Source organism: Oncorhynchus masou, chromosome 21 (assembly GCF_036934945.1).
Source record: "Oncorhynchus masou masou isolate Uvic2021 chromosome 21, UVic_Omas_1.1, whole genome shotgun sequence".
NCBI classification, from domain to species: Eukaryota; Metazoa; Chordata; class Actinopteri; order Salmoniformes; family Salmonidae; genus Oncorhynchus; species Oncorhynchus masou.
Genome location: NC_088232.1, coordinates 20,577,299 through 20,595,459, shown reverse-complemented (window position 1 = coordinate 20,595,459; position 18,161 = coordinate 20,577,299). Strand labels below are relative to the sequence as shown.

The 18,161-nt window shown below is 40.8% G+C and overlaps 1 protein-coding gene across 1 annotated transcript in view; it reads right to left on the bottom strand.

Moving 5' to 3' along the window:
• Positions 1 to 448: 448 nt before the first annotated feature.
• rragd (ras-related GTP binding D) overlaps positions 449 to 18,161 on the bottom strand; it is a 39,409-nt gene continuing 21,696 nt past the window's right edge. The window contains exons 6-8 of the mRNA XM_064927768.1: positions 13,688 to 13,830; positions 7,767 to 7,915; positions 449 to 5,487 (exon numbers count right to left, since the gene is read on the bottom strand). Of these exons, the coding sequence (XP_064783840.1) occupies positions 5,285 to 5,487; positions 7,767 to 7,915; positions 13,688 to 13,830 (495 nt within the window). The 3' untranslated portion in view covers positions 449 to 5,284. The remainder of the gene's footprint in view (positions 5,488 to 7,766; positions 7,916 to 13,687; positions 13,831 to 18,161) is intronic.

Below are 18,161 nucleotides of genomic sequence, written 5' to 3'. Positions count from 1 at the left end.
CCCTGTGCTGCGTGGAGGATTATAATTTGAAACATCAAATTGTCTTACATAACACATTGTAGTGCAGATGATAACACACTGTGGCTGTCCAGCAAAGAGCAGCTGCTGTGCAATCCATGTTTGACCTCTCAACACACCCAGGCAGAAACACACACACAGCCTCCTCACACAGTGTACAGGTATCTCCTGTGGGGTTAGCGTGGTATGTGTTCCCATAGGGCTCCAAGTGGGTGGTGAGACAATGTGTGTGTGTTCTGTGCAACCTTGAAATTGCGTAATGCCCTAGTGACCTAATGGTGCAGTCATAATGATGACAGAATGCTTGTTCTAACAGATGAAAACAGGCAAAAAAAACACTCACACACTCATGATGTGGAAATATGTTGTGAATGCATCCATTTTTTCCTAATGGGTTGTGATTAAGGTGACAATGAGATACATCAACGTAAACAAATCTTATTTTATTGAGGAACAAAATAAATAAATAGAACTTTAAAATAAATTAAATGTTTCAGTAAAGTAGTAAAGTAATACAAGTATGGGTCAAAATAATTGGTTTTGAAAGCAGACAGGCTTCAAGAGCAAATTGCTTGTCAAAGTCAACAAGGTGTTAGTAGAACGTTCTAGCATTGCTAAAATAGTAGTTTTGATGCCGTGATTAAACAACTTTGAGACACCACAATTGATTCAAACTGTCGATTGTAATTGCTAGCACATTTAGATTTGGTGTTCCTAGAATTGACATATGTTATCTTGTATAAAGCATGGAAAGAGATACGTTTGCATTGGCTACACAAAATCAATACACTATAATAATACATACATAATGCAATACAGCATTTTTGAATAGCTGTTTTATAGAGTATTTATTTGTGTATTTTGTATGCTGACCTTACAGAATGTATTTCCATATACATTTACAATAAAGTTATAGTATCATACTATTTGAATGGGAGTGTTACAGTTAAATGTGATGTACAGTTAATATTACAGATGATAAACATAGCTATAAGGATGGGAACATAGTTATATTGAACAACCCTTATTGCTATCTTTGATCTTGCCTTCGCACTGTACCTGAAAAACGTAATAAAGCACCTTTTAAAAACATAAAGTTATTGACATTCAGTTAGCTGACATTCTGAGACTCTTCTTTCTCTTCTCTTATCTTTCAGACCTGAGTTCAAATACTATTTGACATCTTTCAAATACTTCCGGAGACACCTGAAACCCCACCTCTTTAAGGAATACCTAGGATAGGATAAAGTAATCCTTCTCACCCCCCCCCCCTTAAATTATTTAGATGCACTATTGTAAAGTGGCTGTTCCACTGGATGTCATAAGGTGAATTCACCAATTTGTAAGTCGCTCTGGATAAGAGCGTCTGCCAAATGACTTAAATGTAAATGTAAATGAGAGTTTGCATGGTGCCAGGTGGGCAGGGTTTGCACAACTGAACTTTTCTATTGGTTCCATTGCAACAGGCAAGCTACACTACTTGGCCAAAAGTATGTGGACAACCGCTCGTCGAACATCTCATTCCAAACTCAGGGGCATTAATATGGGGTTAGTCCCCCCTTTGCTGCTATAACAGTCTCCACTCTTCTGGGATGGCTTTCCAATAGATGTTGGAACATTGCTGTGGGGGCTTCCATTCAGTCACAAGAGCGTTAGTTAGCTCAGGCACTAATGTTGGGTGCCTGGCTCACAGTCAGTGTTCCAATTCATCCCAAAGGTGTTCAATAGGGTTGAGGTCGGGGCTCTGTGAAGGCCAGTCAATTTCTTACACACTGATCTTGTCAAACTATTTGTGTATTCGCTTTGTGAATGGGGGCATTGTCATACTGAAACAGGAACAGCCTTCCCCAAACTGTTGCAAGTTGGAAGCACAGAATTGTCTAGAATGTAATTGCATGCTGTAGCGGTAAGATATCTGGAACTAAGGGGCCTAGCCTGAACCATGAAAAACAGCCCCAGCCCATTATTCCTCCTCCACCAAACTTTACAGTTGGCAATGTGTATTTGGGCAGGTAGTGTTCGCCTGCCATCCACCAAACCCAAATTAGTCTTTCAGACTGCCAGACGGAGAAGCATGAGTCATCACTCCAGAGAACGCGTTTCCACTGCTCCAGAGTCCAATGGCGGTGAGTTTTACACCACACCAGCCGACGCTTGGCATTGCGCATGGTGATCTTAGGCTTGTTTATGGCTGCTCGGCCATGGAAACCCATTTCATGAAGCACCGGACGAACAGTTTTTGTGCCGATGTTGCTTCCAGAGTCAGTTTGGAACTCGGCAGTGAGTGTTGCAACTGAGGACGGATTACTTTTACGCGCTGCGCGCTTCAGCACTCGGCGGTCCTGTTCTGTGAACTTGTGTGGCCTACCACTTCGCAGCTGAGCCATTGTTGCTCCTAGACATTTCCACTTCACAATAACAGCACTTACAGTTAACCGGGGTAGCTGGGCAGAAATTTGATGAACTGACTTGTTGGAAAGGTGGCATCCTATGACGGTGCCACGTTGAAAGTCTATGTGCGCTTCAGTAAGGCCAATCTACTGCCGATGTTTGTCTATAGAGATCGCATGGCAGTGTGCTTGATTTTATACACCTGGCAGCAATGGGTGTGGCTGAAATAGCTGAATCCACTAATTTGAAGGGGTTTCCACATACTTTTGTATATACACACTCTTAAAGGGAGTGCTACTAATCTCAGTTTGTTACCTATATAACAAATTTGTTACCTATATAAAAGACACCTGTCCAGAGAAGCAATCAATCAATCAGATTCCAAACTCTCCACTATGGCCAAGACCAAAGAGCTCTCCAAGGATGTCAGGGACAAGATTGTAGACCTACACAAGGCTGGAATGGGCTACAAGACCATCGACAAGCAGCTTGGTGAGAAGGTGACAACAGTTGGTGCGATTATTCGCTAATGGAAGAAAGACAAAAGAACTGTAATTCTCCTTCGGCCTGGGGCTCCATACAAGATCTCACCTTGTGGAGTTGCAATGATTATGGGAACGGTGAGGAATCAGCCCAGAACTACACAGGTGTCACGAATATCGCCGAAGATGGTGCCTCTTCCTGTTCGGGCGGCGCTCGGCGGTCGTCGTTGCCGACCTATTAGCTGCCATCGATTCCCTTTCCGTTTGTTTCTGTTTATTGGGTTTAATTGGGTACACCTGTTTTGAGTTAGTTTGTTTGTAGGCTATTTAAGGGCACTAGGCCCGCTGGGTATTTGTGTGGGCTTGTTCTGTTATTTTAGTGTTGGTGTAGAAGTGTATTCCTCATTATTTTCCGGACAGTTTTAGTCCTGTTTATTTTGGACGGGTGGTTTCTTACACCCTAGTGTTGGCATGTCCATGTCTCCGCTGTCGTTGGAATAAATAGATACACGTACGACATTACCTGCTCTCTGCGTTTGACTCCTCCACCGCACCATTTGTAGAAGTCATAACAACGGGAGGATCTTGTCAATGATCTCAAGGCAGCTGGGACCATAGTCGCCAAGAAAACAATTGGTAACACACTATGTCATGAAGGACTGAAATCCTGCAGCGCCGGCAAGGTACCCCTGCTCAAGAAAGCAGATATACATGTCTGAAGTTTGCCCGTCTGAAGTTTGCCAATGAGCATCTGAATGATTCAGAGGACAACTGGGTGAACGTGTTGTGGTCAGATGAGACCAAAATGAAGCTCTTTGACATCAACTCAACTTGCCGTGTTTGGAGGAGGAGGAATGCTGCCTATGACCCCAAGAACACCATCCCCACTGTCAAACATGGAGGTGGAAACAATATGCTTTGGGAGTGTTTTTCTGCTAAGGGGACAGGACAACTTCACCGCATCAAAGGGATGATGGACGGGACCATGTACCGTCAAATCTTGGGTGAGAACCTCCTTCCCTCAGCCAGGGCGTTGAAAATGGGTCGTGGATGGGTATTCCAGCATGACAATGACCCAAAACACACGGCCAAGGCAACAAAGGAGTGGCTCAAGAAGAAGCACATTAAGGTCCTGGAGGGGCCTAGCCAGTCTCCAGACCTTAATGCCATAGATAATCTGTGGAGGGAGCTGAAGGTTCGAGTTGCCAAACATCAGCCTCGAAACCTTAATGACTTGGAGAAGATCTGCAAAGAGGAGTGGGACAAAATCCCTTCTGAGATGTGTGCAAACCTGGTGGCCAACTACAAGAAACGTCTGACCTCTGTGATTGCCAAAAAGGGTTTTGCCACCAAGTACTAAGTCATGTTTTACAGAAGGGTCAAATACTTATTTCCCTCATTAAAATGCAAATCCATTTATAACATTTTTGACAAGTATTTTTCTGGATATTGTTGTTGTTATTCTGTCTCTCACTGTTCAAATAAACCTACCATTAAAATTATAGACGGATCATTTCTTTGTCAGTGGGCAAACTCCCGCACTGTATAGTGTAAGTCAAGTACAGAAATGATTGAAATGATTTCAAATAGTATTTGAACCTGGACTGGTAGCTTTATGAACATCTGTTCTTACAATCTGTTCCTTTGGTGGGCTGCTTCCATAAAGATCATAGCTGCATCTCAAATGACGTCCAATTCCCTATATAGTCAACTACATTTGACCAGAGACCTATGGGGCTTACACACTATAAACGGAATAGGGTACCATGTGGGATGCAGCCAAGGTGATTTCAGTGTCCATCCTACTTCTACAGTATTCAAAAGGCCCATCCATATTACTTTGACTATGACCATGTACTATTATTAGTGACAATATTAGATGACATTACAGGCCCTTACTTGTAAAAAAAAAAAAAATGATACAACTTCAGCATGCCCTGCTATGGGCTGACACTCAACATACAGGTCATCTGTAACAAATGTGGTAATTATATATATATATATATATTTCCGGGTCAGGTCTTGTATGATTAGACAAAAACTTCTGGCCCAAGTTATACAGATGTAAGATCTTAATTTGAGGCAGTTTGCTAAAGCAGGAAAGTAATCTTTCTGTAACAGGAAATGTGAATTATCATGTTCTCAGCAAGAAAAGGGTGATCAAATTAAGATCCTATATCTGCTGGTTTGTATGGTTGAAATGCAACCATAAGTGATTGTTGAACAGTCGTGAAGACCTGCACTTGCACAAAAATGTTTACTATTGTGTTTTTTTTTTAACTCTCTGTTGTATCACAAACGTTGTGCCAAATGTGTTGTACAGCAGTTGTACAACCTGAGTGTGTTTGGGGCCATACAGCCCACAGCCCTTCACATATCACCTCCTCTTTATTTTATGTTGATTTAAAGATGGTTGATTGACATGTGATGCCACCAATGGGGCGGCGTTCAGTGCTGGCTGCTGAGGACTCAATTGAGGCCTGTTTGCTCCACCTCCTCTGGCTGAGTAGCTTTCTGTTTTTCTGCACCTTCACTCGTACATCAAACACCTCCTGAATAGCATTCTTAAAACAGTGAAAGTTGTAGTCAATTAGTCCTGTGGGATAAAGACAAGATAGGATGAGATCAGTAGTCAGACAGGACGAGCAGAGTTACCATAGCAATTAGAATGTTAAAATGACAAATTCATCTCGCTCTCACAATATCAGTTATGAGCGGAAATATCCTACATTGTGAATCAGATAATAATTGCAATTGCAAGAAACACAAAATTATGTACTTAAATATCTTCTGTCTCATTAGCTTGTTAGCTTAAAGTTAGGTAATACATGTTTAATGTATCTGTCAAATTATCAAAGCCTAGCCATCTCTAATTATTTAGATAGTCAAATATGCAAGTTTGGAGCAATGCTCTTTACATGAGATTTTTATTTTATATCACTGAATTTGAAGACACGCTAAATATACCATTGTTGAGTGGTATTTGTCTGAAGAGTTGAAAGTGTCAAAACGCTAATAAAGACTGAAATATTATTTTACAATTCAAGGGAATAGAATACAGATGCTATGGGCTCATACATGCTTTGAAGACAACTTTTACCCCCATTCTTCCAAAGTTTTGGAGGGTGAAAGTACTTGAAATCGCAGGTGAAAACAATGCATGATGCGACCTTGAATAATATAACCTGTATATGACCTGTTGTAAAAACCACTAAAGTTAACGAATACATTCTACATAATAATGAGGTAATTAATGTAACCTTATCATTGTTGGCCTATTGTTATATTGGGGAAAAGGGGGTATTTTGTGACTCGTTGACAAACAGTTTACCAGATGTAAGAAGCTTCCATGCTTTTGTTCTGCTGACAAATATGATAGGGGGAAAGACTTATCAATGCCGATGGAAATGTTCAAATGTAACACATAAAAAAAAAAGTCAAAGACCATACTGTTGAATAACAATACACACAATAAAAAACAGGAAATACACAGCCCTGCACTGACTTCGCTGTGTCTAATAAATACAACTTGAAAATGACTGTTCCCGTAGTTTGGGTGCCATGCCTTCCCATGTACTGTACAAAGAGAACACTCTTATGAATGCCTATTATCACAAGTGGTGTGTCATCTGTCGTCCAATCTCTTAGCTGCCGCAGACAGCCAAGGCTCAATCTAACAAGCCGGGAGGAATTGACAAGTTCACAAGTTAAAAGGAAGATGAGAGCCTTTGATCATCGGTGCCAAGGTAACCACACTCTTCTCTTTAAGAGATAGGTTGAGTGAGTGAGTGAGTGAGTGAGTGAGTGAGTGAGTGAGTGAGTGAGTGAGTGAGTGAGTGAGTGAGTGAGAGAGAGAGAGAGATGTCTATGGATTAATGGGCTTTCCATTGCAATTTATATAAATGACTTATTATGTGTTCATCTGTTAATTGAGCGTAAGAAGGGATACTGTATTTAGTCTCTGGACAATACAGCTTTTTGCTTTACATTGTCATCATATTAACTGTGTTATGCCATCTGTCAATTAACACATATCACTGTGCTCATCACACAACACGCTAGCAGCGGTTGGATTATAAATATTTCAATCCTGGTTAGTCGTTAGTCTTTGGAAGCATGCTGTTTAGAGTAGCAGGTGGTCTAGTATCAGCAGGTATTCAGTACTGCACTTGTGGATTCATGTCATGTCTGGTCGTCGTGACATCTGAATATGCGCATGTAGCTTTGCTAACTCGGACCTTGGCATAAATCATGCATTGATGTAACTCAGATTTTTGAATAAATCATGCATTGGTGTTAACAGGAGATACGTGTGACATTTCCTGGAAAATATTTTGTAGTGCCAACGACACATCTAAAAACTAGGTATGTAACATAAAACTTTGTGTTAGTACAAGCACATAATACCCAAAGTTAGAATTCATCCCTATAAAGTCACAGCACATTCTCCTATAAGTCTAGGGGTTCTTCTTGGACCAGGTTGGGCCCTGGTCAAAAGCAGTGCACTTTAAGGGGAATAGGGTTCCATTTGGGATAGAGACTGACTCTCGCTCACCTTTCTTCTCAAAGCTCTCCTCCCTAACTCTCACCTTTTCTCTCGAGACTCTCTATTCCCTAACTCTCTTTCACCTTTCTTCTCAAAGCTCTCCTCCCTAACTCTCACCTTTTCTCTCAAGACTCTATATTCCCTAACTCTCTTTCACCTTTCTTCTCAAAGCTCTCTTCCCTAACTCTCTCACCTTTCCACTCGAAACTCTCCTCTCTAACACTCTCTCACCTTTCCTCCCTAACTCTCTCACCTTTCTTCTCGAAGCACTCCTCACTAACTAACTCTCACCTTTTCTCTCAAAGCTCTCCTCCCTAACTCTCTGTTACCTTTCCTCTCAAAGCTCTCCTCTCGGAGGAAGCAGACCAGAGCCAGGAACTTCGTGACCTCCTTCAGGTACATGACGGTGGTGTTGTTCAGGTGGATGATGGCCATGGACTCTTTATCATAGGGCTGACCTGCCTCTTCCTCCGTCAGCCTGGGAGAGAGAGTGGTACGAACAAGGGTATGAGAGAGGGAAGAGAGCGAGGGATGAGAGAGGGAAGAGAACCAGCGACGAGAGAGGGACGAGAACCAAGGAAGAGTGAGTGATATAGGGTGTGCCTGCCTTGGCCCACGTTAGCCTGGGAGAGAGGGATGAGATCGAGGGGATGGGAGCGAGAAGAGAACAAAAGGTTGAAATGGCGAGATTTAGGCTAAAATTCATTCAAAGAAGAAAAGGAGGGTGATATGCACATCCTAAACTTAAGAATACCAGTACGGAGATTAAAATGAATACAGAGATAAAAGAAACCCTGCTGTTGTTGGTTTAATAATGTATTTTGTTTGTGCTTTTACATTGTCGGCCAAGGAACTGAAGGAGAAGTTCAATTCAATGAATATTCAATAGACCCCTCATATTCAACTCTGGAACTGGAAGTCAGTTCCACTGCTTTTTTTCATTCTTTCCCTCTAAATCAGAGACCAACTTAGACCTGGAACACCAGGTGGGTGCAATTAATCAACAGGTAGAACAGAAAACCTGCAGGCTCCGGACCTCGTAGGGTCAGAGTTGAATACCCTTTAAATTATTTTGGGATTCTGCTCGAAATACAGCCTATTCCCCATTCCTTTTCCCAAGTGCTCTTCTCTGTTCTCTTTAGGGACTGTTCGTTCTCATAGACTCACTGTATGTAAAATCATACAATAAGAGCTACTCTTTAAAAGTGCTCTAACTTCTGAAACTGGGTTATTCTTGTTAGTTTGGAGAGATGATGATGGCTTTGAGTGAGGGTGCCTTATCTCTCTCTTTGTTAACAAAACAACAAGCAATAAGGCCATGTACTGTAGCCCCCCACACTGTTTTTAAATAAATATTTTTAGGAATGAAGGCAACACATGTATGGCTAAACTCTATTAGCTCATTTAACAGATCTTATCCATGGCAAACTGGCACTAAGTGCAACCACATAGCAAAATCATTGCCAGTAAAACCTTCACAATAGCCACCATCTGCATAATCAGTGATAACAATCAATTAAAAACAAGTAGAACAGTTAAGGCATCCATCTTGATTTATTCACTGAGAAAGTCAATGGCATACTGTGGCAGCAGCAGTTATAAGTCAGAGCTGATAGCCTATTAGGTAGAATAACGTAGGTACTCGCCGTCAAACAAAGAAATGGAAAAACCAAGGAGGCCAGGAAACAAAAATATACGTCATTTAATCCATGGTCGAAAAAATTTAAGTTGCTAGTGCAAAGTGCTAAACAAAAAAAATCACTTTGCATTAGCACCTTTTTGTTATCATTTCGAGCATACATTAAATGAAGTATATTTTTGCATCTTGCCTCCTTGGTTTTTCCTTTTATATGGTTTGAGTGCGAGTACTTACATAACTCTATAGATATGTGTTCTCCCACACACCGGCAAACATCCATATTAAACCGAGCACAAACCTTCACACTGGCTTTCAATGAGTTAAATACAGGGGCACAAATAATCTACTGTATATTCCTACATGCATTAAAATGAGAAAGTACATGTGTACCTGTGTCCCCTCTGCCAACACCATCTAGTACATACGATAAAAAGCTGTGCTATGTAACAGATACCGGATCAAATGGTAATTATCAAAATGAATAAAAGCTCAAATCTAATCCCATGCTTTCAGGAGCTTTTGGGGGGGAATACACTGACATAAGGTCTGCAAACCAAGAATAGTTTCTCACTGGGGAGGAAAACAACGCAAAAAACATGAACGGTTTCACATGGAGTCATAATTTGTGAAAATAAAAAAAGGATAACCTCAATCAAGAAAGACCCTTTCAAAGAAGGGCCTACTTGCAATAACTGTGATATGTGGTTGTATTAACCTTACTAGTTGAATGCACCGACTGTAAGTCTCTCTGGATAAGAGCATCTGATAAATGACAAAAATCTCAAATGTAATTACTAGGAAAAGAAGCAGACATTCAATATGTTGGTCAGGGGAGTGCGTCATTAACTAAATGAGGTGGGGAAAAAACATTGCTGAAACCTCTAAATAATGTCAATAGCCCAGCCGTTTTGTCATGGTTCTGCATCCCAAATAACACCCCTTTCCCTACATAGTATATACACTATATAGGGAATAGGGTGCCATTTGGGAAGCAATCCATGATAATGATGTTCAAACGTCATGTGAGTAATCCCAGTATTTGGAGGAGAGTAAAATCAACTGGTCCAATGAAACCTCAAGAGCTAAATTGGAGCTCAATTTGCATGCCTTGGCCACTCACACACAATTACCTACATACAAGAATATGTAAAGTGCGTTCATAAAAAAATTATACCCCTTGACATTTTGTTGCGTTACAGCCCGAATTAAAAATAGATTTAAAAAACAATTTTTCAAAAGGACAAACTGTTTTTAGAAATGTTTCAAAATGTATTGAAAATGAAATACAGAAATATTTCATTTTCATAAGTACTCACACACTTGAGTCAATACATGCACAGCTGTGAGCTTTTCACACCTGGATTTTACAATATATGTACATTATTGTTTTTTAAATTCTTCAATTTCTGTCAAGTTGGTTCTTGATCATTGCTAGACAGCCATTTTCAAGTCTTGCCATAGATTTTCAAGCTGATTTAAGTCAAAACTTTAGGAAAATTCAATGTCATCTTGGTAAGTGTTTTATTCAAATTCAATGTAACTAGGCAAGTCAGTTAACAAGAAATTCACATTTACAATGACAGCCTACACCGGGCCAAACCGCCACCCTATGGGACTCCCAATCACGGCCGGATGTGATACAGCCTGGATTTGAACCAGAAACTGTAGTGACCCCTCTTGCACTTAGATGCAGTTCCTTAGACCGCTCCGCTACTCAGGAGCCCAAGTAACTCCAGTATATTTGGTCTTGTATTTTAGGTTTTTGTCCTGCTGAAAGGTGAATTTGTCTCCCAGTGTCTGTTGGAAAGGAGACTGAACCAGGTTTTCCTCTAGGATTTTGCCTGTGCTTAGCTCGATTCTATTTATTTTTATCCCAAAAACCGCTAGTCCTTGTCGATGACAAGCATACCCATAACATGATGCAGCCACTACAATGCTTGAAAATATGAGGAGTGGTAGTCAATGATGTGTTGTGTTAGATTTGCCCCAAACATAATGCTTTGTATTCAGGACATAAAGTTTTTTGCAGTTTTACATTTTTTGCAGTTTTACTTTAGTGCCTTATTGCAAACAGGATGCATGTTTTGGAATATGTTTTATTCTGTACAGGCTTCCTTGTTTTCACTCTGTCATTTAGGTTAGTATTGTGGAGTAACAACACTAAACAAAAATATAAACGCAACGTTGATCCCATGTTTCATGAGCTGAAATAAAAGGTCCTTGAAATGTTCCACACGCACAAAAAGCTTATTTCTCTCATATTATGTGCAAACATTTGTTTACATCTCTGTTAGTGAGCATTTTATCGATGGCAATTTGAATGCAAACAAAATACGGTGATGAGATCCTGAGGCCCATTGTGAGGCCTATATTTTTTTATTGTATCTATGACCAACCGCATCATATCTGTATTCCCAGTCATGTGAAATCCATAGATTAGGGCCTAATGAATTTATTTCAATTGACTGATTTCCTCATATGAACTGTAACTCAGTAAAAATCAATTAAATTGTTGCATGTTGCATTTATATTTTTGTTCAGTATACAATGTTGATCCATCCTCAGTCTCCTATCACAGCCATTAATCTCAAATCAAATCATTGGCCTCATGTTGAAATCCCTGAGTGGTTTCCATCCTCTCCGGGCAAGTGAGTTAGGAAGTACACATGTATCTTTGTAGTGATTGGATGTATTGATACACCATCCAAAGTGATATTCAATGTTTGCTGTTTTTATTTTTACCCATCTACCAATAGGTCCCCTTCTTTGCCAGGCATTGGAAAACCTCCCTGGTCTTTGTGGTTGAATCAGTGTTTGAAATTCACTGCTCGACTAAGGGACCTTACAGACAATTGGATGTATGGAGTACAGATGTGAGGTAGTCATTCAAAAATCATGTTAAACACTATTATTGCACACAGAGTCCATGCAACTTATTATGTGACTTGTTAATAAGCAAATATTTACTCCTGAACTTATTTAGGCTTGCCATTACAAAGGGGTTGAATACTTATTGACTCAAAACATTTCAGTTTTAAATTTGTAATTAATTTGTTTTTTTGATTTGTTTTGACATTATGGGGTATTGTGTGTAAACCAGTGACACAATTTATAACTGAGGCTGTAACACAACAAAATGTGGAAAAAGTCAAGTGGTGTGAATACTTTCTGAAGTCACTGTACACACACGTTCCCCCTTGGAAAATATCTCAAAGTCTGTGCAGTCTCCAAGACTTATATACGGTGAGAGCTCATCTCATCTAGAGTGTTGTGCCCTGAAGCGTAAACACAGTCAACAGCCTTCCCCAGCTCAGCCCTCCTAAACCACAGCGTGGCATATCTCCATCCCATCCCAACCCACAGCTGCAGTGCCCTGGGTAAGGCCTCGGCCTATGTCCCCAGCCCCAGCAGCAGCCTCCCTGCCAGGGCACAGCAGCCCAACGAAGGCACATCAGACCTGGTTCATATTGGGTCAACGGACCCAGAGGGAGCTAACGTTACCACATGGCTTACATCGGCTGGCAAGTTTACTACCGTCCTCTCATGGCTACGAGGAAGGTTCTACCATCAGCCTGACGGCCAGAACAGGAGGACAGGACATGGCAGGACAGGAGGTAGGTGTGTTTGTGTGTGTGAGTGTGTGTGTGTGTGTGTGTGTGTGTGTGCGGGTGGGTGTGTTCAGGGCTAGGGTGAAGACTGAGGAGACATAAAACGGATGATCACCTGCTGTGTTTGTCAGGTTTTGATGCAATAGAGCTCCCTGACAGGCAGCCAGGTGGAAAGATAAGAGAGGTGTTTGCAAAGCAAAGCAGAACTCTTTTGAGTGCACCACACCGTGCTTAAAAGGCTCAACTTAAAAGGATACACTTGTGTGCCTTCCGTGTTTAGCACCACCTACATTACCATATGAACTCTCTATGTAAATAAACTCAGAGTGCAAATATGTGTTTGTTTTTTTACTTGAAATGACTGTGATGTGGTTGTCTTAACTGCCTTCATTTAATCCACTAACCTTCAGTCACTCTGGATAAGAATGTCTGCTAAACGACTTTGAAGTGAAAGTAAATGTTTTTTGATTTTCCCCAATATCAATAAAGGCTAGATTTGGAGAATATAAATTTCAACTGCGAATGCAGCTATTCGTGAGAGGAATAACGTAGATGAAGGTGTGCTTGGAATCATCATTTCTTCATTTGTGTGTGTGTGTGTGTGTGTGTGTGTGTGTGTGTGTGTGTGTGTGTGTGTGTGAAAGAGAATAACTATCTACTAAAACAGACTGGGAACTCAGATTAGGATCTAATTAGTGTCTCAGCTGGAGTGAAATTGAACAGAGACACAGTGAGTATGAAGAACAGGATTCACACAGACTCTGTTCTGAGGGGAAAGCATTTGCTAAATGACAATTTTATTACCAGAACTAGGCTGGAACAAAACCCTGCACAGCCTGTGGGTCCCCAGGACTAGAACCGAAGGGCCCTGCCTGGTGTGAAGGTCTGATTGCGACTGTGAGACTCAAGACAATAACATCTTTGTTGGTCCATTATACTCAGGATACAACAGAAATGTGTTGGTTTTTGCCGGCACAGTACCTCCACGCAACTTTCAACTCACCCGTAGATGCAGGAGATGTCTATGACCACATCGATCATGTCGCAGCACAGCTCGTAGGTCTGCATGTCCACTGGACTGCTGTCTGTGGCGATGTAGATCTTACTGACCACGTCAAACAGAAAAGCCTTCTCTATGCCCGAGTTCTGAAAGTACACGGAGAGAGATGACACGCTACACTTGGAAAACACATAATAGAGCAAATACACCAGAGCGATTAGAAGCAGCAGGTGGGCACGCTATCGTCTCCTGCTAGAATATCATCCATCAATTTCCTGACGATTCTACATGTTGAACTGCCACAGTTCGCCGCCACCCAGCAGGTGATCCGTAAAACACTGCAGCCACCCGCTGCTTTTTAACAGTTCATCATTCTGGTGTGTTTTCTCTCCGACATTTGACACTTGACTAGCTCACACAGGGGAAAAAGAAAGCAAGGACGGGGCAAAAACTAAACTGGAGATGCTCTACTTTCTAAGAACTCAAAACAGCAGGGAGGGATATATTTTGGCAAGACCCAAAAGCCCTGTAGAGGAACTAACGAGTGAGGTTGAGAGCCATGGTGTATGCTCGCCAGGGGGGCAGAGGGGGGCAGGGAGGACCAAAGTTAAGTAAATCAAAGAAGAGAAAGTAGAGAGCACCGAGCACCAACCAGGGATATGAAAAGGATTGCGTCCTAAATAGCCCCCTATTACCTATATAGTGCACTACTTTTGACTATGGCCCATTCAAAAGTAGTGCAGTTTATAAAGAATAGGGTGCCATTCAGGACGGAACCAAGAACTCCAGAGCACTAGGGGTCGGTGGTGGGAAAAGGACTCCAACAGAGTCTACACTTTGAAGATATAGCACTAACACAGTCATCTGGGTCTCCCTCTCCTCTGTGAATATTAGATCACTGGAAACAATTTACATAAGCAGAGGGAGAGAGGCAGAGAGAAAGAGCGAGAGATAGAGAGGCTTGTTTATTTCACTTTTGTTTATCATCTATTTCACGTGCTTTGGCAATGTAAACATATGTTTCCCATGCCAATAAAGCCTTTTGAATTGAATTGAATTGAGAGAGCGAGAGAATGAAAGAGCACTCACTTGAAAGCTTAGAAATAAAGCCCCAAAGCCAAGGTTTTCAGACATTCTTTCCATTAACTAAAATCTCCCCAAACAAATATATGTCCCATGTGGCTTTTGAACCTTCTTTCCATATGTTGATAATGTATTTTAGATACTGTACTAATCTATGGGCAGCAAGAGATTACTGACATTTGATGAGGTAAAGTGACTTCTGTATGATCTGTGTTGACACTGAATGACAGGTATTCTCTCTTCTCCCTCCTACTTTGACGACCAGTTGATGCAATTGATTGGCTAGTCCACTCATCTGGTTTTACAAGTCTACATCACTCTGGGACTAATCCTAACATACTTGTCTTTCTTGCACTCACTTGTTTTGTTTTTCTTCCGGGCACGGATTCCACTATTTTGAAGAAGTCTACTTGGACTGACGCTGATATGTGGTTATTTTTTACTAAATTAGTTGAATGCACTGACTGTATGTCTCACTGGATAACAGTGTCTGCTAAATGAATTAAATTGGCATTGTAAATGTAGATTTACGCACATCAAATCAAATTTTATTTGTCACATACACATGGTTAGCAGATGTTAATGCGAGTGTAGCGAAATGCTTGTGCTTCTAGTTCCGACAATGCAGTAATAACCAACAAGTAATCTAACTAACAATTCCAAAACTACTGTCTTATACACACAAGTGTAGGGGGGTAAAGAATATGTACATAAAGATATATGTATGAGTGATGGTACAGAGCGGCATAGGCAAGATACAGTAGATGGTATCGAGTACAGTATATACATATGAGATGAGTATGTAAACAAAGCGGCATAGTTAGTGGCTAGTGATACATGTATTACATAAAGATGCAGTAGATGATATAGAGTACAGTATATGCGTATACATATGAGATGAATAATGTAGTGTATGTAAACATTATATGAGGTAGCATTGTTTAAAGTGCTAGTGATATATTTGACATAATTTCCCATCAATTCCCATTATTAAAGTGGCTGGATGTTAGTGGTGGCTGTTTAACAGTCTGATGGCCTTGAGATAGAAGCTGTTTTTCAGTCTCTCGGTCTCAGCTTTGATGCACCTGTAACTGACCTCGCCTTCTGGATGATAGCGGGGTGAACAGGCAGTGGCTCGGGTGGTTGTTGTCCTTGATGATCTTTATGGCCTTCCTGTAACATCGGGTGGTGTAGGTGTCCTGGAGGGCAGGTAGTTTGCCCCCGGTGATGCATTGTGCAGACCTCACTACCCTCTGGAGAGCCTTACGGTTGTGGGCAGAGTAGTTGCCGTACCAGGCGGTGATACAGCCCGCCAGGATGATCTCGATTGTGCACCTGTAGAAGTTTGTGAGTGCTTTTGGTGACAAGCCGAATTTCTTCAGCCTCCTGAGGTGAACAGGGAGTACAGGAGAGGGCTCAGAACGCACCTTTATGGGGCACCAGTGTTGAGGATCAGCGGGGTGGAGATGTTGTTGCCTACCCCTACCCTCACCACATAGAGTAACTTCAATCTTCAGACATACTGTGCAGTGCCAATCATAAGTATTCAGCCCCCCTTGGATTTATTCACTTTTTATTGTCTTACAAAGTGGGTTTAAAATGTAGTGAATTATCATTTTTTTTGTCAACAATCTACACAAATCCTAAAATGTATGAAAAATAAAACACGAATATACCTTGATTAGATAAACATTCACCCCTGAGTCAATACATGTTAGAATCGCCTTTGGCAGTGATTACAGCCGTGACTCTTCTTGGGTAAGTCCCTAAGAGCTTTGCACATCTGGATTGTGCAATATTTGAAGATTATTCTTTTCAAAAATCTTCAAGCTCTGTCAAAGTGTTGGGTATCATGGCTAAACATAAATGTTCAAGTCTTGCCATAGATTTTCAAGCAAATGTACTGTAAGTCAAAACTGTCACTCAGGAACATTCACAGTCTTCTTGTTAAGCAACTCCAGTGTAGATTTGACCTTGTGTTGTAGGTTATTGTCCTGCTGAAAGGGGAATTCCACTCCCAGAGTCTGAGGTAAAGCAGACTGAAGCAGGTTTCCCTCTAGGATTTTGCCTGTGCTTAGCTCCATCCCGCTTCTTTTTATCCTGAAAAACACCCCAGTCTTTGCTCATGTCAGGCATACCCTAGTCTCGTGTTGCCATACCTCCAAAATCACGCCTCCTTTGGAGGTCTGGAGAATGTTGTATTGCAAAAAACGGTTTGAATAGTCCTCTGGCAAGATTATGATTGGATGTTACATTTCAAGAACTCTCCCCCCACACACCCGTAGAAGGAGTGCTGTTATGTTATGTGCATTTCCAGGTAACTGTTACCTATGCTAGTTTTTCATCCTGTCCACGTGGCTGTGCTCAGCTACCATTGAACATATCTTGAAGATGGCCCATTACTGGGAGAACCTATTCAAGTAAGTAAATACATTTTTTCAAATGTGAAGAAATTCTGTATTAATAGCCAGCTACTGTAACAAAATATAATGTACTTGTCAACGTCAATTATACTGTATGATCAAGAGTAACATGCTGTATAAACTGAATACAATAGATTACCGTACATTGTATTTGTGAATATTCAAAATAGAATGTCACAACAACAAAAAAAGCACATGGGGGCAAAAGAATCAAAGCACATCCTCAGAGTCAAGAGAGTAAACGTTTTTGCTAATTATTATAATAAATTAAATATTTTATTCTTAGTTAATTGGTACCTGTTTAGTTATTTTATATGCATTGCTTTGTTTTTGGCCTTGCCATTTTATATTATAGAACAAATATAAAATCAGAAAACGGTTGGTCTAAAGGCATCTTACATACAGGCTCCTACAGTATCACCAGGTCCAATTAACTAGAGCGCCATCTTTACCCATAACCCCATACCACTACAAGTAAACCCAAATGTGTCCTCCAGGTGTCACAATAAGAATAGGGCATCTCCATATACAGTGCCTTCAGAAAGTACAGTATACACACCCCTTGACTTTTTCCACATTTTGTTGTGTTCCAGTCTGAATTTAAAATTGATTCAATTTGAGCGTTTTTCCGTCACTGGCCTATACACAATACATAAATTAAATAAAAATACAAATGAAAAGCTTAAATGTCTTGAGTCAATAAGTATTCAAAACCCTTGTTATGGCAAGCCTAAATAAGTTCAGGAGTAAAAATGTGCTCAACAATCACATAAGTTGCATTATTTTTGAATGACAACCTGATCTCTGTACCCTACACATATAATTATATGTAAGGTCCCTTAGTAAAGCAGTGAATTTCAGACACAGATTCAACCACAAAGAACAGGTAGGTTTTCCAATGCCTCGCAGAAGAGAAGGGCACTTATTTGTAGATAGGTACAAATTTAAAAAAAGCACACATTAAATATCTC